The sequence below is a fragment of the Vitis riparia genome, chromosome 18 (genome assembly GCF_004353265.1).
Source record: "Vitis riparia cultivar Riparia Gloire de Montpellier isolate 1030 chromosome 18, EGFV_Vit.rip_1.0, whole genome shotgun sequence".
In the NCBI taxonomy this organism is placed as follows: domain Eukaryota; kingdom Viridiplantae; phylum Streptophyta; class Magnoliopsida; order Vitales; family Vitaceae; genus Vitis; species Vitis riparia.
Genome location: NC_048448.1, coordinates 31,262,441 through 31,289,504, shown reverse-complemented (window position 1 = coordinate 31,289,504; position 27,064 = coordinate 31,262,441). Strand labels below are relative to the sequence as shown.

General features: G+C 33.8%; 1 protein-coding gene and 2 long non-coding RNA genes across 3 annotated transcripts; all 3 read right to left on the bottom strand.

Moving 5' to 3' along the window:
- Positions 1-10,913: 10,913 nt before the first annotated feature.
- Positions 10,914-12,588, bottom strand: LOC117906262. Its single transcript, XR_004649787.1, has 3 exons — positions 12,220-12,588; positions 11,343-11,435; positions 10,914-11,124 (listed from the first exon to the last, which is right to left on the bottom strand). It is a non-coding gene; the product is annotated as an uncharacterized LOC117906262 (long non-coding RNA).
- Positions 12,589-15,396: 2,808 nt separating this feature from the next.
- On the bottom strand, positions 15,397-15,993 carry LOC117906261 (putative disease resistance RPP13-like protein 1). The gene has a single exon (XM_034819240.1). The coding sequence runs from the start codon at positions 15,962-15,964 to the stop codon at positions 15,416-15,418; it is 549 nt and encodes a 182-aa protein (XP_034675131.1). The 5' UTR covers positions 15,965-15,993; the 3' UTR covers positions 15,397-15,415.
- Positions 15,994-18,410: 2,417 nt separating this feature from the next.
- On the bottom strand, positions 18,411-19,689 carry LOC117906065. Its single transcript, XR_004649762.1, has 2 exons — positions 19,102-19,689; positions 18,411-19,030 (listed from the first exon to the last, which is right to left on the bottom strand). It is a non-coding gene; the product is annotated as an uncharacterized LOC117906065 (long non-coding RNA).
- Positions 19,690-27,064: the final 7,375 nt, after the last annotated feature.

Genomic DNA, 27,064 nt, shown 5'->3' with positions numbered 1-27,064 from the left:
AAGTCCTTCGACAACATTGGATTTAAAACACCTCAGCATGTATGGTATGGACATGCTTCTAGTTATGAAGGGTTAAAGATATTCGGCTGTGCAACTTATGCTCATGTTAAGTAGGACAAGTTAGAACCTCGAGCCTTAAAGCGTATTTTTTGGGTAATCAAGAGAGGACTAAAGACTATAGACTATGGTGTATTAAGCCAAACAATCAAAAGTTATTGATAAGTTGAGATGTGGTATTCAATGAAAAGGAAAGGCCATTAAAGAGCTCAATGGAAGGTTCAAAGAATTCGGTTAATGAGAGTTATGATAATACACAATTGGGGGTAGAGTTTGGTAATGATACAATTCGAAGTCAACAGTTTCAATTGAAGAAATGCATGGTGAAGAACAGCATGATGGAACACAAAGCCGAACAACTGAAGGAAGTCTTGATAGTTATCAACTTACACGTGATAGACAAAGAAGAACATTGAAACCAGTTCAAAGGCTTGGCTATGTAGACATACTGGCTTATGCTTTTATAATAACAAGTGATCTAGATAATGGAGAACCTGAGAGCTATAAGGAGGCTATGAGCTACAAAGAAAAAGAAAAATGGTTAGGAGCAATGAAGGAAGAAATGAAGTCATTGCTTAAAAATAAAACTTGGGTTCTTGTTGATAAACCAGAGAATAAAAATCTAGTGGGGTGTAAGTAGATTTACAAAAGGAAAGAATGCATTGAAGGAGTGGAGCAACCTAGATATAAAGTTAGGATGGTAGCAAAAGGTTTCACTCAAAGGGAAGAGATGGATTTTAATGAAATATTTTCACCTGTTGTAAAACAAACTTCAATAAGGGTCTTGTTTTCTTTGATGGTTGTTCAAGACTTAGAATTAGAGAAAATGGATGTTAAAACAACTTTTTTACATGGGGATTTGGAGGAGACAATTTACATGAGGCAACCTGAGGGTTTTGAGAGTAAAGATCAAAATCAGGTATGTCTTATCAAGAAATCAGTATACGGGTTAAAATAATCTCCTAGGCAATGGAATAAAAAGTTTGATGCTTTTATAACTAGGATTGACTTTGTCAAGAGTAAATATGACAATTGTGTGTATGTAAGAGAAAAATTCGCTGGCATTTAGATTTACCTTTTGTTGTATGCTAATGATATTCTAATAGCTGGAAAAGACAAAATGGAAATTGCAAGGCTTAAGTCTGAGCTAGGTGGTGAGTTTGGAATGAAAGATATGGGGGCTGCAAATAAGATCTTAGCAATTGAAATTTTGAAAAATAGAAAGGAAAGAAACTTGGTGTTGTCTTAGAAGAAATGTTTACAGAAAGTGTTGTTTAGATTTGGCTTAAACAACTTAAAAGCAGTAGCTACTCCATCGGGTGCTCATTTTAATCTCTCAAAGGCTTAAGCTCCATCAAGTAAAGAAGAAAAAGAGTTAATGACAAGGGTACCTTATGCTAATATCATTGGGAGCATAATGTATGCAATGATCTGTACAAGACCAGATCTTGCATATGTTGTTAGTATTGTTAGCAGGTATATGGCAAATCTTGGTAAGGATCATTGGCATGCATTGAAGTGGATAATGAGGTACATATTTGGTTTTTTGGACATAGGATTAGTGTATGGCAATGTTCATGAAAGCAAGGAAGCAGTATCTGGTTATGTAGATACTGATTTTGCAGGGTGCATTGACTAAAAAAGGTCTTTATCTGGTTATATATTCACAATTTATGGTGGAGTTGTTAGCTGGAAAGCTTGTTTGCAAAATATGGTTGCTTTGTCTACAACTCAAGTTGAATACATCTCAATTGCAGAGGTTTCAAGGAAGCATTGTGGTTGAAGGGTTTAACTGATGAGTTAGGTATAGACAACTTGAATTTGACTATATATTGTGATAGCTAAAGTGCTATTCATCTCATGAAGAATCCAACTTTTCATGAGAGGTCAAAACATATAGATGTCAAATATCACTTCATTAGGGAGGTAATTGAATAGGGTACAATTAAGGTTGAGAAAATTCCCACTGAAGATAATGCAACGGATGTCTTGACAAAAGTTTTACCAATTACCAAGTTAAGCATTGCTTGAACTTAGTAGGAGCTAGGAGTTGCTAAGCCTTTTTTTTTTTTTTTTGGGTTACTGATGCATACACGGTGGGTTGTAGAGCAAATATGAACCAAGGTGGAGATTGTGATGATTGGTTTAAGATATGTATTGAGTGACACACAAGCCAAAGCTAGTTGTTTCTTTAGAAGTTGTTATATTAGTTAGTTTATATGTTGCATATATAAAGGGGAATAAAGGAGACTATTGTAACAGAATAGGACTAGACTTCAAGAAAGGTTTTAGGGTGTGTTTGAGAGAAAACAGAGAAGATTTTCTTGGTGAGGTTTTTTTAGGAAATCAAACATGAATAAAGAGAGAAGAGATTTGTGAGAAGCTTGTACTCAAAGTTCATCAACAAGATTAACTCTGCATATTTTGGCACAACATAATTCTTGTGAACTACCTTAAGAGAAGGTTTAGTGTGTATTGTATGACTAAATTTCCCTCAAAGAATTTTTGCTTTGTGTAGTTAAGCTTGTTGAATTTGACAAAACAAATAGTTAATGAATTCTAAAGCATTTCTGACTTGCATACTTGATTAAATTTGTATATATTAATTGAAACCATAATTGGTTGAAGTTTTAAGGAGTTTTGGGAAGTTCACGTATTTCATGCTCTGCATTTTTCCTTAATTTTTATCATTTAGAAATTAGATGTTAAAGAAAATGGTCATTGGGTTCCAACAAATGGTAAGTGGGTAACAGTAAACATAGACCATCTATATGATGATTAAGAACCCATGCTTTGATGTGGATACTCATATATTTGATTTTTTTTTTCTTAAGGTAGATTATTACACTTGCACTAGTACATAGGAATGAAAGTAAATGACAAAATTTGGATAGTGGATACTCATATATTTGATGTTTTTTCTTAAAGTAGATTATTATACTTGAATTGGTAGATATGAAAGTAAATGATAAAATTTGGATAGTGGATAGTTATATATTTGACCCTCTCTTCTTGATCTTGATTCTTATACTTCAATTGGTAGATATGGGAGTAAATGATAAAATTTGGATGGTGAAAATATTTCATTGCATAAATGAAAAAAAAAAAAAAACAAATGATTAAATAGGTAAAATGAATATAGATGAGTATATGACTAAATTTGATTGTTGCTTAGTTCCCTATATACTTGACTATCTTTTCTTAATTTAGATTCTTATACTTTTAATTGGTAGATATGAGAGAAAATGACAAAATTTGGATGGTGGATATGTTTTACCACATAAATGGATATAAAACAAATGATTAAATCTAGAAAATCAATATACATGAGTATATCACTAGATTTGATTATTACTTAATTCCTTGCAAATTGATAATGATGTTATAAAACCCATCAAGAATTGATATTAGATTTTCTCTCATATTAGATTTGTGAACCCTAATCATTTTTTGAAGGTTGCAACGAGAGGACACATGATTTTGCCAAGCCATTGTCTTGAGGTACAAGGTTTTTTTGATAGTTTATATTTGTTATTATTTGCTAGGTTGAAATTTTTGTTCAACATTTTCAAATTAAGTTTAATGCACTTGGATTTTTAGTCAATATTTTAATGTTCTTTACTGATGCATTGATATTAAACAAGTCCTTTTAAATTCTCAAGTAACAAAGTTTTAAAAAGCCTTTAAGTTTTAAGAATGAGATTCATGCCTAAATAGGCATGGGGTCACAAGAAAGGGCATCAAGAGTACTACAATCACTGAATCAAATTCAATTGAAATCTTGCAATTTTTATTTTATTTTAATTTTTTTTTCTGAATTCAAATCCAAAAGTATGATTCCTACACATTTACATCAAGCTTGATTCCAATTAGAAATTAGAAATTAGAAATTTAAATATGTGGTTTATATGAGTGTCACAATTTATTGTTTAAGATGTATATTGAAAACCATAAATTCGAAATCCAAGTTTGATTGATATGATAGTGTGGATTTCTTATTTATGATCCATATTAAAGTTATAGATTGTAACCAATATATGTATTGATCGAAACCTTTTCTAAAGTAGGTTTAATCGAACTTCAAAACTAACCATGCATTCCTTTATGTGCATTTTATATAAGTTTTTCTTCCTTCAAAAGTAAATGAGTATGATTTTTTGGACTTCTACCATCATCAAATGGTTAAAAGAATGGTATTCTATTTCCCACAATTTTATTGATTCAATTTTGTTCCCTAGGCCTTTGTTTCTATATCAAAGCATTTGTTTGCCATATTGCTGCTTCTAAGAATTTTCATATAGCTCAATGAATAACCATATGGTAATTATTTTTCTTTGTTTCACTATGCTAGTATATTTTGCTAGGCTTTTGCCTTACTCTTTCTTTATTTATTTATGATTTTTTTAAGACACATGAAACTTAAATGGAGGATTAAGAAAAATAAAATGTTCATTGTATTTTTCTTCGTCATTTATTTATTACATAGTCCTATCATGACATAACTTGTAATTTTATTTATGGATTCCCTAAATTATCTTAATAGTAAAGTCATAGATATCATTGGCTAAAAAATTGAACCTAATTATTTTATATGATGAATTATTGTGTACAAACATTTATCTCAAATAATTTGTTTTTTACTGTCGGGGCATTAGAAGGAACCCCAAGGAAAGAGTTGTACATCTCTTGAAACTGAGGTGCCTAACAAAAAGGGATTTTCTAGGTCAAATCAATGATTTAGCATAAAACAAGGATGATTATCATTCTTTCTCATGGTCTTATATGTCACTTTTATATCATTTATATGTTTATTTTATATACACTAGATCTCTTTAAAAGGGTTTTGTGTTTTTGAACTCCAAAAAATAAATAAATTATATCTTGCATTTTGATCGAAAAATATTAGGTTGTTTAGAATATACCTTTCATAGTTATGTTGAATCCTTGAGTTCTAATATGCTAGAGAGTGGTGGACAAGGATCTCCTCTAGTGGTCTCTCTCAAGATTATGTCTTGAAGTAAGCATTCACTTCATTGGTTCTCTCTCTCTCTCTTTTTCTCTCTCTCTCTCTACACACACTCATGGGAGTCAAGATTGTTGTCTCCATGGTTTATGAGCTTCCAAAAGCCTTTGGTCCTTTTCAAAGAGAACCAAACAATCATATATATATATATATATATATATGTACACACACATACAACAAATTAATCTCCATCATCATTATCTATAGGAATATAGATCTAAATCATATAGAAATGATCAATTGGAAAGATATTAATGGCATATCTGTGGACCTGCAGTTTTTATGTGCGCCCCTACTCGATCGGCGAGACTCGCTTTTATTTGGTGAAAAATTTGGTTTTGGATAAGTTGGAGTCGCCACTTATTTTATTTTTATTTTAAAGGGAAAATAAAACAAGAAAGAAAACCCTAAAAAAAGTGACTTCATAGTTTTTAAAAAGTGTGTCTTTGAAAAACCCGAGTCAGGTTCGGGGATTAGGTTACCTATTAGGAAGGTACCTTTAAAAGGTAGCACCCCTCTAAGCTTTAAAGAGATCTCTACTGACTAAGTTGAGGGAAATATGATAGTTAATTTAGTTGAATATGGATACCTAGGTAGACAAGGTAATTTCAAAAAAAAAAAAAAACATGTCAAACAAGAAAGCCAATCATAATCACAAAAAAGATTTAGGGTGTGTACCTGGGCTGCTTCTTAAGCGCTATCACAAGACATCAATGGTTAGTTTGGAAATATAGAACACAACATATGTTTTATCCTATCAAATTAAACATACATCTAAGCACCTAAAGATCACATCAAGCATAAATGAAATTCACAACAACATGCATGTTCATAAAATTTCAAAAAAATTGATAGAAAGCGTACCTGGAAAGCATGCATAATTTATGATTCCTCCAAAAATGCTAGAGTTATTAGGACAAGTATGAATTATATAACATATTCATTATGTCTAATACACAGTACCAAAGCCAAAATTGAGCCAAAGTAAGTCAAATGACTCCAAAAATAAATAACCAATTCAAGCAATGTACAAGATCATAAGCATGCAATTAGAAAAGGGAGCATAAAAAAAACAATTTCTAAAAAATGGCCTGGAGTGGAATTTAATCACAAAAAAATTCAGGAAGCAACTCCTACACATCTAGAACAAGATACCAAAATCCAAACACTCATTCGAATGACAAATTGCAGCCAAGACACCTAAAAGTTCCAGAAGATCTAGATTAGGTAAAAAAATAGCAACATGCATAAACCTTTTTAAAAATATTAAGACATCACATAAATTCATATAAAAAATCACATACATCTTTCAAAATGTCTATATTACATAAAAAATGAATCTGAGGTACGATAGTATTCAAAAATATTTTTTAAAACACTCCAATTAATCAGATGTCCAGATTCCATCATGCACAGTAGGTACGATTTTGAAAAATCATATCTCCCTCAAGAATGCATATTTTTTTTTTATATATATTTTATGTGTCTAATATCAATTTCAAGAAGCCTAAAATTAAGAAAAAAATTTGAATCAAATTTAAAAAGTCATCTGTTATTTTATTTTTATAGAAAGACCTCAGGTATCAAGAATTGGGTGAAAGCAGAGCCCCCCTAAAGACTCATTTATATTTTCTGTTTCAGAATTGTTTTCTAACTCAAACGAAACTTTAAATTCAAGTTCAAGGAGTGAGGAAAGTCATACAAGCTTTGGAATTTTTCAAAAATACTCTAAAGTTGATGTACCGAATTTTAACACTAAAGAATCCGTGGGCATGAAAACTGGTAGCAAGGAAAAAAAAGTTTTTTGAAAATTTTTGCACCACTAGAATTGTCCTCCCAAAATGGCTATGCTGCTCCCAAAACTCCTGTGGAGTGCGTGATAATATTCCCCCTCCACGTTCTACTAGTGGTTTCAATAAAAAAAAAAAAGATGCATAGTTAAATCAAACTTCAATGATCTAATTGTATACATGGAAGTCTAAAAAAAAATCATTTCTCTCAAAGTCACAACCCTTCAATTCCTCACAAAGTTGTGTCATAGTCCGAAAGCTTTTGGAAACACATTACCAATATCCCAAAATTCTGAATTCTGTTTTCTCCGATAACTTCAAGAACGCTTCCTCAAAATCACCAGCTTGTCCCTCAATAGCGTTCATCCCCCACAAAAAAAAAAAAAAAAAAACTGCTAAATCGTTTTCTGAAAATACCCAAAAAGCCTCACCAAAATCTGGTCTTGTATTGACCTTCCTTTTCCAAAAAAATGGTGTCTCTCTCTCGATCCTCTATTCCCTTAAAACGACAGCCTAATGATGAAAAAAAAAAAATCAGCAGCAGCCTAGTGATCAAACAAATCAGCAGCAACCCAATGATAAAAAAAATCAGCAGCAACCCGATGATCCTTTCTCAATGGTGTTCCCATCTTCTATTCTTTCCTCTCTCTTTCTTAATCTCAAAATGGAAGCCTAGTGATGAAAAAAATCAATAGCAGCCTAGTGATCCTGAAAAATCAGCAACAGCCCGGTGATCCCTTCTCAATGGTGCTCCCATCTTTTCTTCTTTCCTCTCTCTTTCTTAATCTCAAACGACAACCTAGTGATGAAAAAATCAGCAGCAGCCCGGTGATCCTAAAAAATTAGCAGTAACCCGGTGATCCTGAAAAATCAGCAGCAGTTCGGTGATCCATTCTCAATGGTACTCCCTTTTTCTCTTCTTTCTTTTTTCTTTCTTAATCTCAACGACAACCTAGTGATGAAAAAATCAGCAGTAGCTCGGTGATCCCTTTTCAATGGTACCCTCATCTTCTCTTCTTTCCTCTCTCTTTCTTAATCTAAAAAAGGCAGCCTAGTGATGAAAAAAATCAGCAGTAGCCCTGTGATCCTGAAAAATCAGCAACAGCCCGGTGATCCTGAAAAATTAGCAGCAGCCCGGTGATCCTAAAAAATCAACAGCAACCAGGTGATCCCTTCTCAATGGTGCTCTTCTTTTCTCTTCTTTCATTTCTCTTTCTTAATCTCAAAACGACAACCTAGTGATGAAAAAAATCAGCAATAGCCCTGTGATCCCTTCTCAATGGTGCTCCTCTCTTCTCTTCTTTTGTCTCTCTTTCTTAATCTCAAAATGGCAGCCTAGTGATGAAAAAAATCAGCAGCAGCCCGGTGATCAAACAAATCAACAGCAACCCGATGATAAAAAAAAGTAGCAACAACCCAGTGATCCCTTCTCAATGGTGCTCTCCTCTTCTCTTCTTTCCTTTCTCTTTCTTAATCTCAAAATGACAGCCTAGTGATGAAAAAAATCAACAGCAGCCCGATGATCCCTTCTCAATGGTGCTCCCATCTTCTATTCTTTCGTCTCTCTTTCTTAATCTCAAAATGGCAGCCTAGTGCTGAAAAAAATTAGTAACAACCCGGTGATCCTAAAAAATCAGCAGCAACCCGGTGATCCCTTTTCAATGGTGCTCCACCCTTTTTTTTTCCTCTCTCTTTCTTAATATGTTCTCTATCACTTTCTTTCCTTTTCTGCACCCCGGTGATGTAAAAAAATGGCAGAAAAGATTTCCTTCTCCTCCTCCCATCACCCTCCAATTTACCTTTTTTCCTTTTTGCCTTCCATTTTTTCCATTTTTTTTTATATTTAAATCTCTTATCAATCCCCCCATTCAACTCATCTCTCTAGCCACGGTAATGGAAGGAACAACAACCACCTCTACTTATTTCCTTTCTTTCTTTTTAATTTTTTTTTTTTTGCAATCACTTATTCTTGAACTCAGACTTCATCCCGTCCACATACACAATAAACCTCTCATTTTTACATTCCATGCAACTTTGTAACTTACCATTTCAAGTGGGCCCTCTTTCCTCTTTTTTATTTTTTTTCAAACACAATAAATATCTCATTTTCACATTCCATGCAGCTTTGTAACTTACCATTTCAAGTGGGCCCTCTTTCCTCTTTTTATTTTTTTTAAACATGGACTAAATATCTCTCCAATCACAACTCCAATTTTCCTTTCCTAAAGAAGCCAAACTCTCCACTGATAAATCTCCTTGCAAAATTCCAAAGCTAATAGGTTAAAAATAAAATAAAAAACGTGTATTAGAAAATGAGTAAAATTTATTGGATTGACAAATATATATATATATATATATATATATATATATATATATATATATATATCAATTATTAGATCAACTAAAAGTATTTGATGAAATTATTACATTGAAGTAAATAAAAATATTTTACGAAATTATTTGATTGAATAAAAGTGTTTTATGAAATGATAAAAAAAAAATACACAAAGTAATATACAAAATGGATAAATAGATAATAATAAAAAGAAAAGTCATACGAACCATGCAAAAACATGAGCCATGAAGCCATGCAACCATGCATTCATGCAAAAAAATCTAAATGGGCCTAGGGTGCCTAAATGGGCCTACCCTAAATGGGCCTAGGACACCTAAATGAGCTTAAGGTGGTGGTAAGAGTATATAAGTGAGCCTAAGTCTAAATTAAGGCCGCCAAGAGTCACAACGGGGTTAGATAGATCCCTCAACCAAAGTCCCCAAGGTGACTTCGAAAATATAGACTACACGAGTAGTAATGGGCCACCAGGGAATTGCTGTAAAATATGGAACAAATACCTAATAGGACATGTGCTAGGAGGACAAAATGGAGGGTCTACAATATCCTTGAGCATCCATACATCCATACATCCACAATCCAAGAAGGTGCATCATATTCTTTTTCTTCACCATTATCTACAATTAAGTACCAAGGATGAGATATGAATCTAAACTTTCTCAATCTTCAAATCCAAGAAGAGGATTCACTCATTTCAAATCCAACTCTTACTTCTCCAAAAGAGTACACAAGCACAAAAAATTCTTGAGCGCTATATGATGAAACTCCTCGTTGTCGACATAGGAGTATAGTCACCAATGGAATAAAAGATGCTAACATGCATCTAATATGAAATGTTCTACATTACTCGTAATTTTTGTTTGTAAATAAATTAATCTTTAAATTATCTATGTTCTCAATTTTGTAAGTTTGAAGAACCTTGCAATATTTCAATAGTTTATATCATGTGTAGATGAATTATTTGGTGTTACATGTTTCTAGTAACTATATATATCAGTGAGCCATGAGAAGAAAGGATAGTTTTTGTGATTGTTGATAAACTGATATTGCTAGTGTTCTTTTGGGGAGTTGATTACTTTCTCCTCTGATTAAGCATGTGAATTGGTCACATAAAGAAATTTACTAATTAATGGTGCTAAATGGTTTTGTCCTTGTTGAACTGCATCCCAACACTGTATTTCCCCTTGTCTTTCATTTTCTTTCTATTGAATTCTATACCAGGCCTAGATCTATTTTGAAGTTTTGACATGGGTCACTAACTAAGAGGAAACATATGAATTCACGCTAAGCATATGTGATCATATGAAAAATTATGGTGATGGGAATAATATTTGAGTTTCCATAAGTTTGACAAAGATTATATATGTTTGTTTCTAGAACTTTCCATATTAGTGTAAGGTTTTCCATAGAAGTGTAACACTTTGGAGCAATTTAGCTAGTAATAAAAAAATTCTACATACAATTGAAGTTGTAAGAATGTTATAGAAATTATTTTAGGGGTCATGTGTTCATAGGTGAGCGAATTGGTGATGATTGACTAAGATTGATTCACGAGATGTTCATTTAATACAAAAAGATCTTAGTAGAAATGAAGTACATTTGAACTTGTCATAATCTCATTTACACCCTTGTGGGCTTTAGGGTAATGGGCTTAGACCCATATTGAATTGCCCATGGGTTGGATGACCCATTTAAACCACCCATCTGAGGATTCATCCTTTGCAGGAGAATGAATGTCTGGATGTTTAGCTCCACTGGAGAAGTAGATGTGAACAAGAACTAACAGAGGAGATGATGAATTAGAATTAGCCTCAATTAATCCCTGGTAGCATCATCCCCACTCATCCTTAAAGCTGTGCTTATATCATAGCACCTTGCCAAAAGAGCAGCTATCGTATTCCCTGCAGAAGACCAGATAATTTCCGGTGGGGATAGCAGAGGAGAATAAACTTGAATCAGGAAAAAGAACTGATGTAGATATATCTTCCAGTGTGGGGTGGGGGTAAACTTCAGCATAGACCATCAGCAGACCAACTGTAGGGAAAATGAAAAATGCCGAACGATTGGCTGTGCAAGAGAAATGAATGGATGAACAAAAATAAGTGGAAACAATTCAAACCTTATCTGATAAACAGGCCTAACACAGCTTTTGAAAAATTTTCCCATCATGGCATTTCATAACTTGACAGACTTGTCACTTGCCACCCATTGCCTATAAGGAGAAAAGCAAACAGAGTTTACAAGCTGTAAGAAAAGCAGCAAATTGAAGGCTGAACTTAGGTTTGGAAGAAAGAAATTAATTTGCATCAATAGGGAACATAAAAATCCCACTAAAAAGCAAGTATTCAATTACTACTTTAGGTGCTAAAACATGTGCCTCTAATTGGCCAAGCATTTTGAATTCCAATAGGCATGCTGCAAAACAATATATAGAACTATCTTGCTTTGTGAAAATCATCAAGTGTGTATGGTGCTAAAACTAAGCTTGAACTCTAATAATTTCCAACTCACAAGAAGCCAGGAGTTGGAATCATCATATCCAGTGATAGACATGATTTTTCAGACTGGCTGCATTTCTATTTCATAGTCATGCCTTCTTTATGTTGCTTGGAGTCATTGATAGGTAAGAATTCTCTGTCACAATATGCAACCATATGAATAATCTTTGAAAAATAAAGAACATACTTCAACAGACTTATAGACCTTAGAAGGGTTTTTGGAGAGACTTGATGAGAGAGACATTAAACATAAAGATAGAATTGCATTATAAATAGATATATATGGAGAGATGGTAATAGAGATGCTTATAATGAATTCTAGCAGATTGAAAAGGAAGACAGCAAGCCATTTCCTAGTCGAATTGTCTACAAAAAGAAGTCCAGTAAGATAAATACCAAGTGGTCAAGGCAATAGGAAAAAATTGCCATAATTTATATGAGAAATTTAAAGTTGGTATTGAGCAGTGAAAAAGAATTATGTGTTGAAAATGTGCTTACTTTATTAAATGCAAAGATGGTCAGTATTGAATGGTGTCTCCTTCTAAGTTCTGCAAAAACCCTTGCGGTTTATTTCAACATATGGGATGTGGGAAATCATGGGCCAATCTTCTCCTTTCTCCTTTATGCACCTTTGACTTAGGAGTGGACAATCTCTGATATATAGCTGTGAAACTGTGTCAGAAAGTCCTTCTCTTGGCAAAAATGACTGCAGCTTAGGACACCCTGAAATCCATAGATGCTGAAGGGAGGTGAGTGTGTGGAGAGCCAGGGAGGTAAGGGATTCAAGATTCTTGAATCTTTCAATGGAAAGATAGGTGAGAGTTGAAGGAAGAAGAAACGGATCCGGATCATTAGAAAAGGAGACCACTTCAGAAATATGCCAGCAATGGAGAATGATTTGAGAGAGGTGAGTCTGCTAAGGCCCCACTTAGATAGGGAAGTCTGGATATTCCCACAGTCAGCTATCTCAAGAGACGTAAGAGAAGTCAGGTTTCGCATTTGATGCGGCAGGGACTTGAGATTCATGCATCTTTTGATCTGAAGTCTTCTGAGGTTGTAGAGGCAGTCTGGTAAGCTTTTTAAGTTTGAATTCACATTGACGTCCAAACATTCAAGTGAATTATCATCGTGAAACATCTTCTCTATCATCAACTCCAGTTTGCTGCAACTCCAAATCTGAAGTAGCTTAAGGGTGGGCGGGAAGCAACCTCTCGGGAATGACTTGAGAGATGAACATCTCCAGATTTGCAAGACTTGAAGGCCACTAGTATTGTGCTGGGGCTGGAATCATGTTTCATCACTCCATCTGGTAGAGACTCGAGGTTTTCGCAGTAACATATATGCAGTTCCTTAAGAGTAGTTGGTAACTCTCCTTCTGGAAAACATCTGAGAGATGGACAGAAGCTGATCTCTAAATATTCTAGGAGACACAAGCTGCTATTCTTGTTACAATTCCTCATCATCCCATCAGGAAGAGACTTTAGGTCTTCACAATCTCTGATGATAAGCCGCCTAAGCATTGAGAGGAAATCTATTTTTGGAAATGATACCAGCTTTGGACAAGCCCAGATGCTTAACTCTTCAAGAGATGTTAGGTTCTGCAATCCATTAGGAAGCTTCTCCAGGTTATCACACTTCCCTATTTCCAGATACTGAAGACTGTGAGGCAGCCCTTGTTCTTCATCATCTTCCAAGGATACAAGTTGTGGACAATCCATAATCTCCAATAAGTTTTTTGATCCATCCGACAAATATGTCAGTTCACCACATTCTGAAATTCTCAGGACTTCAAGTGCTGGTAAGAAGGCCATGAGCCCTTGATGTAATCTGTTGAACCCTGAAATTCCATAAATTGTAAAGCGGGTGAGTGAGATGGGGTCAATCCCACTTCTCACCACCAAGTCATTACATTCTTGTAGATCTAATTTACGAAGAGATGGAAGACTTGGAAGTGGAATTCCCAACTGTGGGCATTTCCAAATATTAAGCTTTATTATGGAAGGTAGAGGAGTGGGTAATTTCTTGATCAATTGAGGACAATTCCGAATTGTAAGTTGTTGAACATGAGGATATGACTCTAATGAAGAACTGTGCTCCCAATTCACCCACTTTGGCATATTCACAAAAGATAAAGACTCCAAGGATGGGAAAGCTATGATGGAAAGAGAAGGCCCCCCAAGGAACTCAACACCCACTTTTTTCACTTCTTCCATTCCTTCAATCCGTAAGTTTTTGAGCAATGGTAATTGTCCAAGGCATGGTAGCGATGTGCATTTTCTACAATTAATGAGTGTTACATCCAACATTTTACAAAATGAGGAATCCCCTATCCAACATGGTAATTTTAGTCCACCATATTCCATAATGCTAAGTTTTTTTAGATTCAAATGGGGTTGTAGAGAGTTAAGGACATCCATTTCATGCATTTTGTTTCGCGAATCATCAAGCTTGGCACTCCATTTCACTGTCAACCATTCAAGTTTGTGTTTGAGATGTAGATTGGCATTCTTTGCATCTTGAATATTCATCACATTTTCCACGTTTGAAATGCAAAGTTCTCCTTGAAGATGTGGCATATTCCTCAACTCCTTTATTTCCAAATTGTTGTTTTTTCCCACCATAAAATTAGACAATACTTGCAAACTTTTGAGTTTACCAACTTGCGTAGGCATTTCTTCTAATCGACCTGTATCACTAACATCAAGATGTCGAAGGTTAATTAGGTTCCAATGGTAATCGGCAACCTAGTAAGATTCTTGCACCCTGATAATAATAATGTTTGTAAGAAATAGAGGTCACAAACTGACTCAGGTAACGATTTGATTTTTGTGTTAGACAAGTTGAGATACCTTAAATGCTTCAAGTCACCAATTGAATTGGGTATCTCACTTATTGAATAACCACTTAAAGCCAACACCCTCAGGGTTACTAGTTTTGGCACCAATTCATGAAGCATCTTATTGCTTAAATAATGGGGCAAAAACGGTGATGAACAAACTGTAATGCTATAAAGGTGCGCAAATGTCCAACCTTATGAAAGAATTCAAACTTGTTGAAGACATCAAAGTAGCAACGAATGAATGATGAATAGCGAATCTTTTTAGAAATAGAGCATTGTAGGTCAATCCCCAACCTATCCTCTAAATGAAAGCATATTTCTTCGGCTACAAATTGAGCTAGATCATGAATGAAGTCATGCATCACGAATTGTGATATATTTCTATTTGATGGTTGAAAAAATGACATTGACAACATTTCACAAAAATAATCATGACCTAAATCTTCCATTTCTTGCTTATTGTCTTGAGAACATTGAATCAAACCTTCAGCCATCCATAAGAGAATCAACTCTTTTTCCATAAATTCGTAGTTCTTTGGGAATATTGCACAATAAGCAAAACACCTCTTCAAATGTGAAGGGAGATGATTGTAGCTCAATCTCAACGCAGGGATAATACTGCCACACTTCTCACCTTGTAAATTCCATACTTTACTGTTCAATATATTTTCCCATTCTTCCTCTTCTAGTTTAGTTCGTAAAAGCCCACCAAGTGCTTTTGCTGCCACGGCAAGCCCGCACACTTTTCTACAATTTTCTTGCCAATCAATACTAAACTTGGATGGAGGTTAATACTCCTATTCTCAAAAGCATGTTTCTCAAACACCAGCCAACAATCTTCATAAGATAAATGCTTTAACTCATACAAATTCTTTCTCCTCCCATCATAGTTGCAACCCCTTTGCAGCGAGTTGTAACTATGATTTTGCTCCCTTTTCCTCCAGTCCAAAAGGGAGATCTCAAGCAGTTCCAATCACCATAATCCTCATTCCACAAATCATCTAAAACTATTAAAAACCTTTTTCCTCTCAATGTTTCACTCAAAGCCCTTTGAATTTGATTAAAATCCTGCAGGTTACTGCTGTGGGAAGTGACAGTCTCGAGAATTGTCTTTGTTATTCTCACCATATCGTACTGATTTGATACACAAACCCAAGCTTTGAGACTAAATTTTTTTGCTGTTTCCTCATCGTTGTACACCATCAGGGCAAGTGTGGTCTTCCCAACTCCACCCATGCCAACAATGGAGATCACTGAAACATTGGTTTCAGTGGGTTCTTCTTCCCTGAGAATCATTTCAGTGATCATCCTTTTATCTCCATCCCTGCCAAAAACCCAAGGCTCGTACGCCATTGATGTTGTGGTAGAGCTTTGCCAAGCAGAAGTGGTTGCTGCAGCTGCCATTTTTTCCAAACCAAGCTCAGATTTCGAGCTGAGATCTCTTCTAACCGGCAAGTGATTTCCCTGGCCTTGGACCTCACGTTCGCACGCCGCCTGATTTCGGTTAGACTACAAATAGAGATGAGCTTGCGTACCTGGCTTGTGCTGGCTTGATCAGACTCCGCCGCCTTCAGCTGTTGTCCCAAAGCATCGTAGGCGAACTCGTCCAGGACGTCCTCCATATCATAAGACAAATCCCTCAGATCGCTCAGCCATTCTTTCACAGACTGGTCTGCGATCTGCTTCTCCTCGACGTCGTTGAGCTCTCTCCGAATATTCGACAATTCTTTCTCCCATGTCTTGAGGTCAGTATGAACCCACATTTTTTTGGCAAACCTCCACAAATCTGACGAGGCCAACTTCTCAAACAGCAGGCCGATGGCAGCAGAAAGAAAAGCCTCTCCAACAACCTCCATTTTTTCTTCACTGGAAAAAGCTGAAGCAAATCAAAGGGATACTTTTCTTTAATTATTTCGCAAATGGGTCATGTTGAATAATTTCTGGCAAATTTGTCTACTTCCTCCGCCAAGTGGGATTTCATCTCCAGCTACTTGCAAGAGGCGAATCTTGAATTTATGAGGAACTTTGTCCACTTTTGCCAAGTTGGTTTCAATCTTGAATTATTTAGCAATTGGGTTCCTTAGCCAAATGGAACATAGCGTATGTCAATTTCTCAAACATGTCATCATCGGTCTGAAATATTTCATTTGCACACGGCAAGTCTTAGATAGGTACACAAGATAAATAAATAAATAAGTGATAAATCCCTTAATTTTGAAAATTAAAAATAGATATTATATTGATTACATTAAATGATTAATTGTGATGATTAATAAAAAGGATACGGTTATCTCTAAAAAAAAAATCAAGATAATATTAAAATAAAATTTTAGAGGTTTGAAAGTTGAACATTGAAGAAAATTTCTAGAGCTTTTCAAAAGATTCAAACGAGTTGAAGAAGATTTATTGAAGAAAATTTGATAATTTATCAAAGAGTTGAAAAAGATTTAAAGTTTAGGAAAAAAGATAAAATATTTGACTTTTTTATTTAATTAAAAATAATATATTGATATCAATCAATATAATATTTTTGAATATTATATTCAATGGATATGAAATTCTAAAACAGTAGCCATAACATACGTTATATTATATTTAATTTGTAAAATAAAAAATAAAATAGAATACATAATACTATATTTTTTTTAAATACAAATTATATTATATTCCAATATTTGTTATTAAAAAATATGAAATTTCTCTTGATTAAAATATTTAAAATTTATAAAGAAATTTTTTTATATTATGCTATTCAATATATAGAAAGAATTTTTTATATTAAATAATAAATATATTAGTAATATTTTACAATATATTTTCTAAGTGACAAGATAATTGTCTTATTTCATTATCATTTAAATATGAGATTTAATAGATTATCCTCTCTTATCTTATTTTATATTATACCGAACAATTAAAAACAGTCCTAGGTTTGTCTTTGAGATAAAATAAGTAGAGCAAGTGTGGTGTGGGAGAGAAGAACGAGAATGATGTTTTAAGTAGTTTTAAAAGTGTGCGTAAATGTTCTTTAATAAATTTTTAAGGAACGAATTATTTTAAAAAATCTTTCTATCAAAGACTTGGTAACATTTTTTTTGAGGTATTAAACATCTATTAGTAATGGGTATTGCCCATGTATTATTACTCTTTTTGTAGATTTTGAAAATCAGTCTTAATTTTTTTCTAATATTTTAAAAATCTTCCATGGTATCAATGAAAAAGCCTAGAGGGAAATAAGCTAACAAAAATAAATTATAAGCTTTGATTTAATAATATTTTCCCCAATATTTTAGCAATTTTATTTTCCTTTTATATAGAGAATGATAAATATAAGCATCTAGCAATTTTTTAAAAAAAAAATTGGACTTTTTTTTTTTGGCTCTATTTTGGCATCCACTAAAACTTAATTTCCAAAATTAAAATGAAAGGTAATTTAACCTTCATCAGAATTTAATGTGTTGGACTGTTGGTAATATTTTCCTAGGTAAATTTGAGCAAATCAATGAAATTTGCTTGTCAAGACATATAATTTAAGTAATATTTTCTTAATTTACACAAAGGTTAGAATTTTCAAATTCGAGATTGGATCTTTGTTAAACTCCTCGTGAAAAGGATCCCTATAATATCAAAGTAATGCTGGGTTCTAATTGAATAAAAAAATTAAAATATTAAACTTTTTTACTAAATGATTGATACAACAGGTATAATTAAAATAAACTTATTTTAATTTTTTTTATTCAATAAAAAATAACTTTGATATCAATAAAATGACAAAAATAAACTTATTATTAATAAATTTAATTTAATTATATTGATTAATATATCTATTTATAACCAAGTCTATTCGGTCAAAAAAATAAACATAACCTTACATAATTAAAATTTTTACAAAAAATAAAATGCTTTACACTGACATAAAGCTTGACCAATGGAAGATGAAGTAAGGTCACGAAAAGACATTACAATCCAGATGCCAATGGGTTCAACCAAATATGAAACATGAGCGAGGTGGTTGGTTCGACTCGTAATACATGCTTGACGAAAAGTCCTTCTAAAGATAGGTGATTGTCATTTTTCTCAAAAATCAATGTTTTCCCGATAATTCTATCAATTTTGATCTCCTTCTATTATAACTTGATCTTATTTGTAATTCGATTTTTTATTCCTTTATATTTTGATCTTATTTTTATTTCTACCAGAATATTTTCCGGTATAAAAAGCCAAAAACCAACCAGCCTGTCTTGATTGATATTGATGGAAACATAGATAATTTATTTGAGACGATGATCAAATGTCAAGTAAAATAACCATCAATAATGTTTATGATTGATTTTGGGCCGGCACATCCCACTCTTTCATCCCTAGCAGATCCGAACGGTCAAGCAGTACCCTGCATCCACCCTTCTGATTAACATCGGTTCGATTCCACTCCACCAAGTAGGGTTGGCCGATTGCCATACAAACTGAAAGCTGCAAGAAACACAAGGTATAGACTAATAAAGACTGGGCAAAAGAGATCTCAAGAGAAAAGGTACCAATACCATGTCATATGTGTTATGAAAACCCCACAAGAAACGGTCAGTCGCCGGTGTAACTGGCTCACACAGAGGTCAGAAGTGGGAGGTCGATTTCCGCACCCCCATGGTTTGAAGAAGCAAAAAAGAACTTCCAGGTTTAGGGATTCAACGTGGAGATCTGTGTCTCTGGTAGCTTCCCGGCCTCTATTTCAAGAAGCAACTAAACCACAAATACTATGATTTCATAGATAGTTTTTTATTCTCTTCAGTAAAAGAAACAAAGCAAGAAAAGAAAGAAAGTAAGAAAAAACCTTGCAGTTATGGTGGATCCATCAACATAGCAGAAAAAACCTTGCAGAACTGAGCTGCCCCTTTGGCTTTACTTTCAAGAACTTAATGTTCTTAGCAAATTCGTCCAAGCACCATCATGAATAAGCCTAGTTTTGAAGAAAACCGTAGGCCTGTTTGAGCTTTAGATGGTGCTTGGATGAACTTGTGAAGATCATCAAAATTCTTCTGCATCAACCACAACCACAACCTCAACCTCCCCTCTCTTCTCCTCAGTTCAAGAAGATGCCCCTTGAATGAGGATGGGTGGTGACTGGTGGAGGGTAGGCACCATTTAATAAGTGCTTAAAAGCCACTTTAGTGCTGGCAGGCTGCAATTTTTTCTCTTTTTCTTTGGCTTTTTCTTTATTCCAAGGTCCTTATCCTTTTATCAACTGCTGTGGGATTCCCCTAGCTTTAAATTGGTACGACGTCATTACAGGTTGTAAATCAGACAGGCGGGTGTGGGCTTTCAGGGTGGCCGTCCATTTATATTTATATATATCTTGAAAGTCTACAACGTGATGCTGTACTTCTGAAACTCTACCACGTGACGCTGTACTGCTGAAACTCTAACACGTCCATTTATATTTATATTTATATAGTGATTTGGTCCACGTGCAAGGCACGTGAACGCTAGCGAATAGTGTGTTTTCTTTTACATTTATATTGATTTTAATTATTTGATAAAAATTATAAGAAAATAATCTTTGAATATATTTTGTTTTATAACAATTATATTTACCTATTTTTACATTATAGTTATGGTTCAAATTTAAATTAAGACAAAAGTATTTTTTAAGTTTTGTATGATTTTATTTTTTAAAAAAGGTTTGACTTTTATTTGATTTCCAAAAATGGTTTTCTATTATTTAAAAAGGAAAATAATTTGTTTGTTTTCTACTTGCAAAAAAATCAAATCAATATAATAGTTGCAATCCCCTATTACTATTCCTTAAAGTCACACCCATCTCCATCTTTTGCATTTACCAAATTTACGAGAATTTTGTTCTTATGCTTTCGTATCCACTTATTCTTGATAGTTGATATGGGATAAATTTTTGTGTTTTGAAGGAGTAAGACTTTTCTTTTTTAGTGTTTACCTTATGAAGAAGTATTTCTCTTATTTGATTCTTTTTTTCCTTTTTTTTTTGAAAACTTTCTTAGATTTGTTGTTAATATGAAAGAGATTTTTATGATTTGAAGTTAATCCTAAAAAACAAAACAAAACAAAGCAAATTGTGGGTTGTTGTTCTTGCTTTTTTGGTAAAGAAAAATGGTAAATTATTTGAACAAGTTATGTTAAGAGAAGTAAGGAGAAGTTATTGTCCTTAGGAAGGGTTACTTGGGGATTAAATAATAAAGATGGAAGCAAGGCTTGGACAAGTGGCATAATGGCAAAGAGCTAATCATGATTATTATTATTTTTTTAAAATGACATGTGACAACCAACTATGCCATATGATTTTTTTTTTTTTTGGTCCATGATACCTTCATTTTTTTAATATGTTGGTTTCATGAAATTTTTTTAATTAAATTTTTTTTTTCATAATTTCATCTTTTCATATTTATTGATTTTCTTTTCATATTTATTGATTTTAATTATTTATAAACATTTTGAATATAAAATAATAATATATAATAAATAATTAATGAGAACAAATTTAATATAAAAATAAATATATAAAAACAAATTTAGAGATTTAGGACATAATATTTTTTATATTCCTACGAAAAAAATATTTATTTATTTATTTATTTTATAAATCTTGTTATATTATCATGTTATTTTATTAATTATATTTTAATTTTTTTTACATTTTCAAGTGAAATTCAAAGTTGATAATTATGATTTTAGCTTTTTACTTATAAACCTAACTTGCCTAAGATTTTAATTTTTTTCTTGGTTAAAATATTTAATATTTTTAATTTAAAAAGATAAAATCTTGGTTGTGATTTTAACATTTTGCTTTGTTAAAAATTTAATTTTTTTATTTATATAAAATAAAAAATAAAATATATTTTTCATTAATAAATGTATTTAATTCTTTATATTATTTTCTCTTAATTTTGTTGACAATTAAAATTTTTGTAAATTGAAGTTGTGCACCCATTAGTACAATTTTTGAAAAAGAGGGTACCACACTTTTTTTTAATGAAAAAAGGACATGTTATAGAATTACTTTTTAAAAGTTATTAAAAAATCTTTTATATATGTCTTGTCTTACTTTTTTTACACCTATACCGCATTTCTTTGCTAAGAATTGATGAAATTTTAAACGATATAGGATCACATGTATACATTAAAGTATGCATTAAATGACAATAAATGAAATGCTTACCTTGATTAATGTCATGAAAAACCATTTTCGTGCTCCATTGGTGTTCAAGAATATGCTCAATCCGTGATGGTATGAAAATTCAGGTTCAATGAGCTCTTCCCTTTCTACACCCAAGACTCAGTCCATGTGTGCTCTCAAGACGAGTGTGCAATGCGTGCCCTTTTTTCAGCCTAAGAAGAAGAAACCTTCCTTTGCACTTATATATATATATATAAATAAATATATTAATATATATTACACTTACACACATTATTTGGACCACTTGACTTAATGAGCCAGTAAAGTGAATTAGGGTGAGTCCATAAAAAATCAAGTAATAATATGTGTCCAATCCCATTATGGACCACAATGCAAAAACAAAATAACATTGATTTATGACATTATCACATTGATTATGTAAGTCTACACATAAAAAATTCCAACAATTCTCTCACTTGGACTACATAATCAAACATCACAACATATACATAATCATAAATCAATGTCCCATAGAATCTCATCAAAACAAATAATAAAAAACAATCATACATGCTTCATTGCTTAATTCACTAGGAAATATACAATAATAACAATCCTTCCAACAATAGCATAATATTACAATACCAAAAATGGCTCCCACTAACTAAATGCAACCTAGGCTCCCAACAACCCTATTTGAGATACATGTTCATGAAACACAACTATGAGTATGCCTTTTGTTAGTGGATCTGCCAACATACCTTTTGTTGATATGTGCTCAATATCAATAAGAGACTCTACCACTTTCTTCTTAACAAAATAAAACTTTACATCAATATGCTTGGAGCGAGAAGTACTCCTAGTGTTCTTAGAGAAAGCAACAACTGCAGACTTATCACAAAATAATTTCAGTGGTCTAGAAATGAAGTCAACAACTCCCAAAACTAAAATAAAATTCAAAATCCATATAGCATGACAACATGCCTCATAACATGCCACATACTATGCCTCCATAGTTGAGGATGCTGTAAGTGTCTACTTGACATTTTTCCAAGATACAACTCCTCTTGCCATCACAAAATATAGTCCGTAGTGGATTTCTTATCATCTATGCAGCCAGCAAAATCAACATCACAAAACCCAACTACATCAAGTATGTTGGTGAGCTGATATGTCAACATTAGTTTTGAGTTTGATTTTGATGGGGATGTTTTTTTTGGTGGTGGTTAGTGAGAGACAGCTCAATGGGAATGATGAGTTGATTTAGTAATTTTTTTTCATATATATATATATATATATATATATTGATTTTTCATTTGATATAATTGTCGAGGGTTTGTTCATAAGTTGATTAATTTGGGTCTAGTGCTCAACATTACATAAATTTGATTTAATATTTATTAAATTAAATATGATAGAATGAAAATTGAGTCCGAAGTCACCCTCTTGCTTCTTTTAAATGAGACATTCCCCTTAAAGAGAAAAACTTTTCTTCACATTTTGCTCTTCTCTTTGTTAATGATAACGATAATGATAATGATCATTCAAATATTTAAGAAAACTCAAGTCAGTGAGTTGCATTTCCGTCAAACCAGTGAGCTGTGTTTCCTTTAAACCAGTGAGCTGCATTTCCGAGTTTATTTCCAACGGCTCTATCCTATATTTGAATGTTTGTAATCTATGTTTAGACGTTTATCTCTTGTAACAACCTTAGATTTTTTGAGGTTTGATCTGATCCGAATGTAATTACTCTGTTATAAATATACGTATATACTTTGTATCTGAAAAAAAATAAGTTTTTTTTCAGAACAGTTTTGGTTTCTTTCATGGTATCAGAGCATCTATAAGCTCACGCTTTACTCGATCCTATGGTTGTTTCATCTAATGCTTCTGCTACCTTTAACCTTCCAGCACTAGTTATTTCCATCAAGCTTGATGGTACTAAATTCCTTGCCTGGAGTGCCCAATTAATTCCACTTTTTTCGGAGCTATGGCTTGATGGGGATTGTTGATGGTTCCAATCCTTACCCTCCTCAATATTCTAGTGATGAGCTTTGCGACCGAGGTGTTTTTAACTTTACCTATGTAGTTTGGCAGTATAAGGATCAAATCGTGCTTGGTTGGATTGTCTCATCCCTTTCTCCTTCAATTGTTTCCACTATTTATGGTCTGGAAACATCTCGGCTTGCTTGGCAGGCCCTCAATTCGCATTTTGCTGCACCTTCCACTTCTCGAATTTCTCTCATCAAGAGAAAACTTCAGTCTCTTCAGCAAGGCCATAAACAGTCATGGATAATTATGAGATGAGATCCTTCCGAATGGGATAAGAGAATTCCTACTATTATTATTTATTTTATTAGTCTCTTTCGTTCTCTTAATTCTTAATTGAAAAAATAATTGGAAAATAAAACAACAAGTACAAAAATGAGTAATAACCCCCAGTAGTTGGCAAACCTGTTGAGGATTCTGACTTGATTTTATCTGTGCTCAATGGACTCAACTCCTCATATCATTCCTTTGTCACAACATACATGCTGCTTGCAAAGGAAAAATCCATGTTTTTTTCTAACTTTCATGCTGAGCTGCTCAATTATGATCTCATGTAGAAATTTCACAATCACACCATTCAACTCAAGATTGGTTCCTATACTCTTTAATCCCATAAAAATAGTTCTAAACCAGGAACACACAGTAACAATATCAATCAGTCTCACTCTTTAGGTACGTCCAAATTTCTTGGCTCAGTTCCATCTTCTTCACCATTTTGGCAACCTCTACCCCACTTGCCATCTTCATCTTCTCCACCTGTGTCCCATGATTCTTGGTCTCGATCACTTTGTCAAATCTGCAAAAGAGAAAATCACCAGGCATTAGATTGTTACAATCGAATGAACTATGCCTTTCAAGGGAGGCATCTTCCAACAGAGTTGGCTGCTATGGTTGCTGAGACCAATACCACCTACCTGAATCAACACCAATGGTACCCTGATAGTGGTGCGAATATTCATGTTACCTCTAATGCGGCTAATTTGGCAATTTCTCAGCCTTATGAAGGCATTGATACCATGGGCTTAGGTAATGGGGCATGTTTGATAATCTCACGTATTGGCAATGCTACTATTAAAACTCCTTCCTCTACTCTTGCTTTAAATGATGTTGCTTATTGTCCTCAAGCCTCTACCCATCTTCTTTCCATTAATAAATTTTGTAAGGACAATAATGTGTTATTTGAACTTACTAGTTCTAATTTTTTTATGAAGGACCTCAAGACGGGGGACACGCTCATGATAGGGCCCAGTGATAAAGGATTGTACCCGATCAACCTACAACAGCTATCATAATCTAAATTTCATGCTTTTTCCATGACTGTTGGGGTTAAGGCCTCTATCGCTACTTGGCATTGTCGTTTAGGACATCCTTTGTCGTCTACTTTGCATAATGTTCTTCATAATTATTCTCTACCCGTTAGTGGTTCTTTCAATAAAAAGTCTATTTGTGTGTCGTGTCAACTAGGTAAGTCTAAGTAGTTACCATTTTCTGCTTCCTCAAGAGAATCAACCGCTCCTCTAAAGTTAATTCATTCCGATGTATGGTCCACTTCCACTCCATCTTTGAGTGGTTGTCTCTACTATGTTATTTTTATTGATGACTTTACTCGCTTTTGTTGGCTATATCCCATTTCTAATAAATCCGATGTTTATGCTACGCTTGTCAAATTCAAAATTTCAGTAGAAAAGCAATTTAATTATCTCATTAAGCAACTATAAAGTGACAATGGTGGTGAATACCGCTCCACCATTTTAAAACAATTTTTGAGTGATAATGAGATTTTTCATCAGCTCTCTTGTCTGCATACCTCTCAATAAAACGGCCTTGCCGAGAGGAAACATAGTCATATAGTCGAAATGGGACTCACTCTCCTTGCGCAATCTGGATTACCTAAGAAATTTTGGGTCGATGCTTTCTTAACATCCATATTTATCATTAATCGGTTGCCCATAAAAGTTCTCAATTTTTATTCACCCTTTGAATGTCTATTTCATCTTCCTCCAGATTTGAGTTATTTTCGTTCCTTTGGGTGTCAATACTTTCCGTGTCTTCAACCTTACATGCTTAATAAACTTTGTTACTGTAGCACACCATGCATTTTCAGTGGTTATTGTTTTAATTAGAAGGGGTTTCGTTGCTATGATTCTTCTTCCCGACGTGTGTATATTTCCAGCAATGTGATATTTGATGAGGCTATGTTCCGTGCTCCTGTACAATCTCCTCTCATGGACTCTGGCAGCAGTGTTCCCTCGACAAGTAATTCTCTATCCTTCCTTCCTTCTCCTCATTCACACATTTTCCCTTCATCTTCTCCTTCCTCTTCAGTTTCACCACCTCACACTACTCCCATAATTCCCACTGACCATGATTCTCTATTCCACTAGACACTCCATCAGACATCAACTCTCCTGTTTCCTCTTTTCCTAGCAACATCCTTGAGCCCTCATCTTTTGCTCCAACCAGTTCAACCTCTTCCTATCACGTTGTCACTAGATCACAAACTGGTCATCTTAGGCTTCACACATACCCTGATTTTCATCTCTATTACTCAACACGTCATCCCCTTCGAGCTTTGCATGTAGGTGTTATTATTTCCGAGCCCTGTTCCTATGCTCAAGCTGCTGTTATACTTGAATGGAATTTAGCTATGGATTGTGAATTCCAAGCTTTGTTGAAGAATGAAACCTGGACTTTATATCCTCGTCCACCCGACAAAAATGTTGTTTCGAGTAAATGGGTTTTTAAATCCAAACGCCTAGTTGCAGTTGGTTATCTCCAACGTAGTGGTATTGATTTCTTTGACACATTCAACCCAGTTATTAAACCGTCCATAGTTCACATGGTACTCGCCCTTGCTGTCTCATTTAATTGGGACATTCAACAACTAGATGTGTTTAATGCCTTCCTTCATGGAATTTTGGATGAGGAAGTTTATATGACTCAACCTAAAGGTTTTGAAGATCCTACCAATCCACAGTTTGTGTGTAAGTTGCATAAATCTATTTACGGATTAAAACAAGCCCCTCGGGCTTGGTTTAATCGCTTATCCACTGCCCTTTTATCTCTCGGATTTGTAAGCTCTCAAGTTGATCCTTCTTTGTTCACCTATCACCGTGACTCTAATCATGCGTTCCTACTAGTTTACGTAGACGACATTCTCGTGACATCTAATGTTCGGTCATTTATTGATGAGCTGATCTCTAATCTTCAGCTGGATTTTGCTATGAAGGACCTTGGGTAGTTATCATACTTCCGGGGTATTGAAGCTACCCGTGATTCTTCCGGTCTACATCTTCGGCAAACAAAATATA

Excerpts from the sequence above, each read along its gene's own strand:
- LOC117906261 (XM_034819240.1), bottom strand. The coding sequence starts at position 15,964 with ATGGCAGCTGCAGCAACCACTTCTGCTTGGCAAAGCTCTACCACAACA.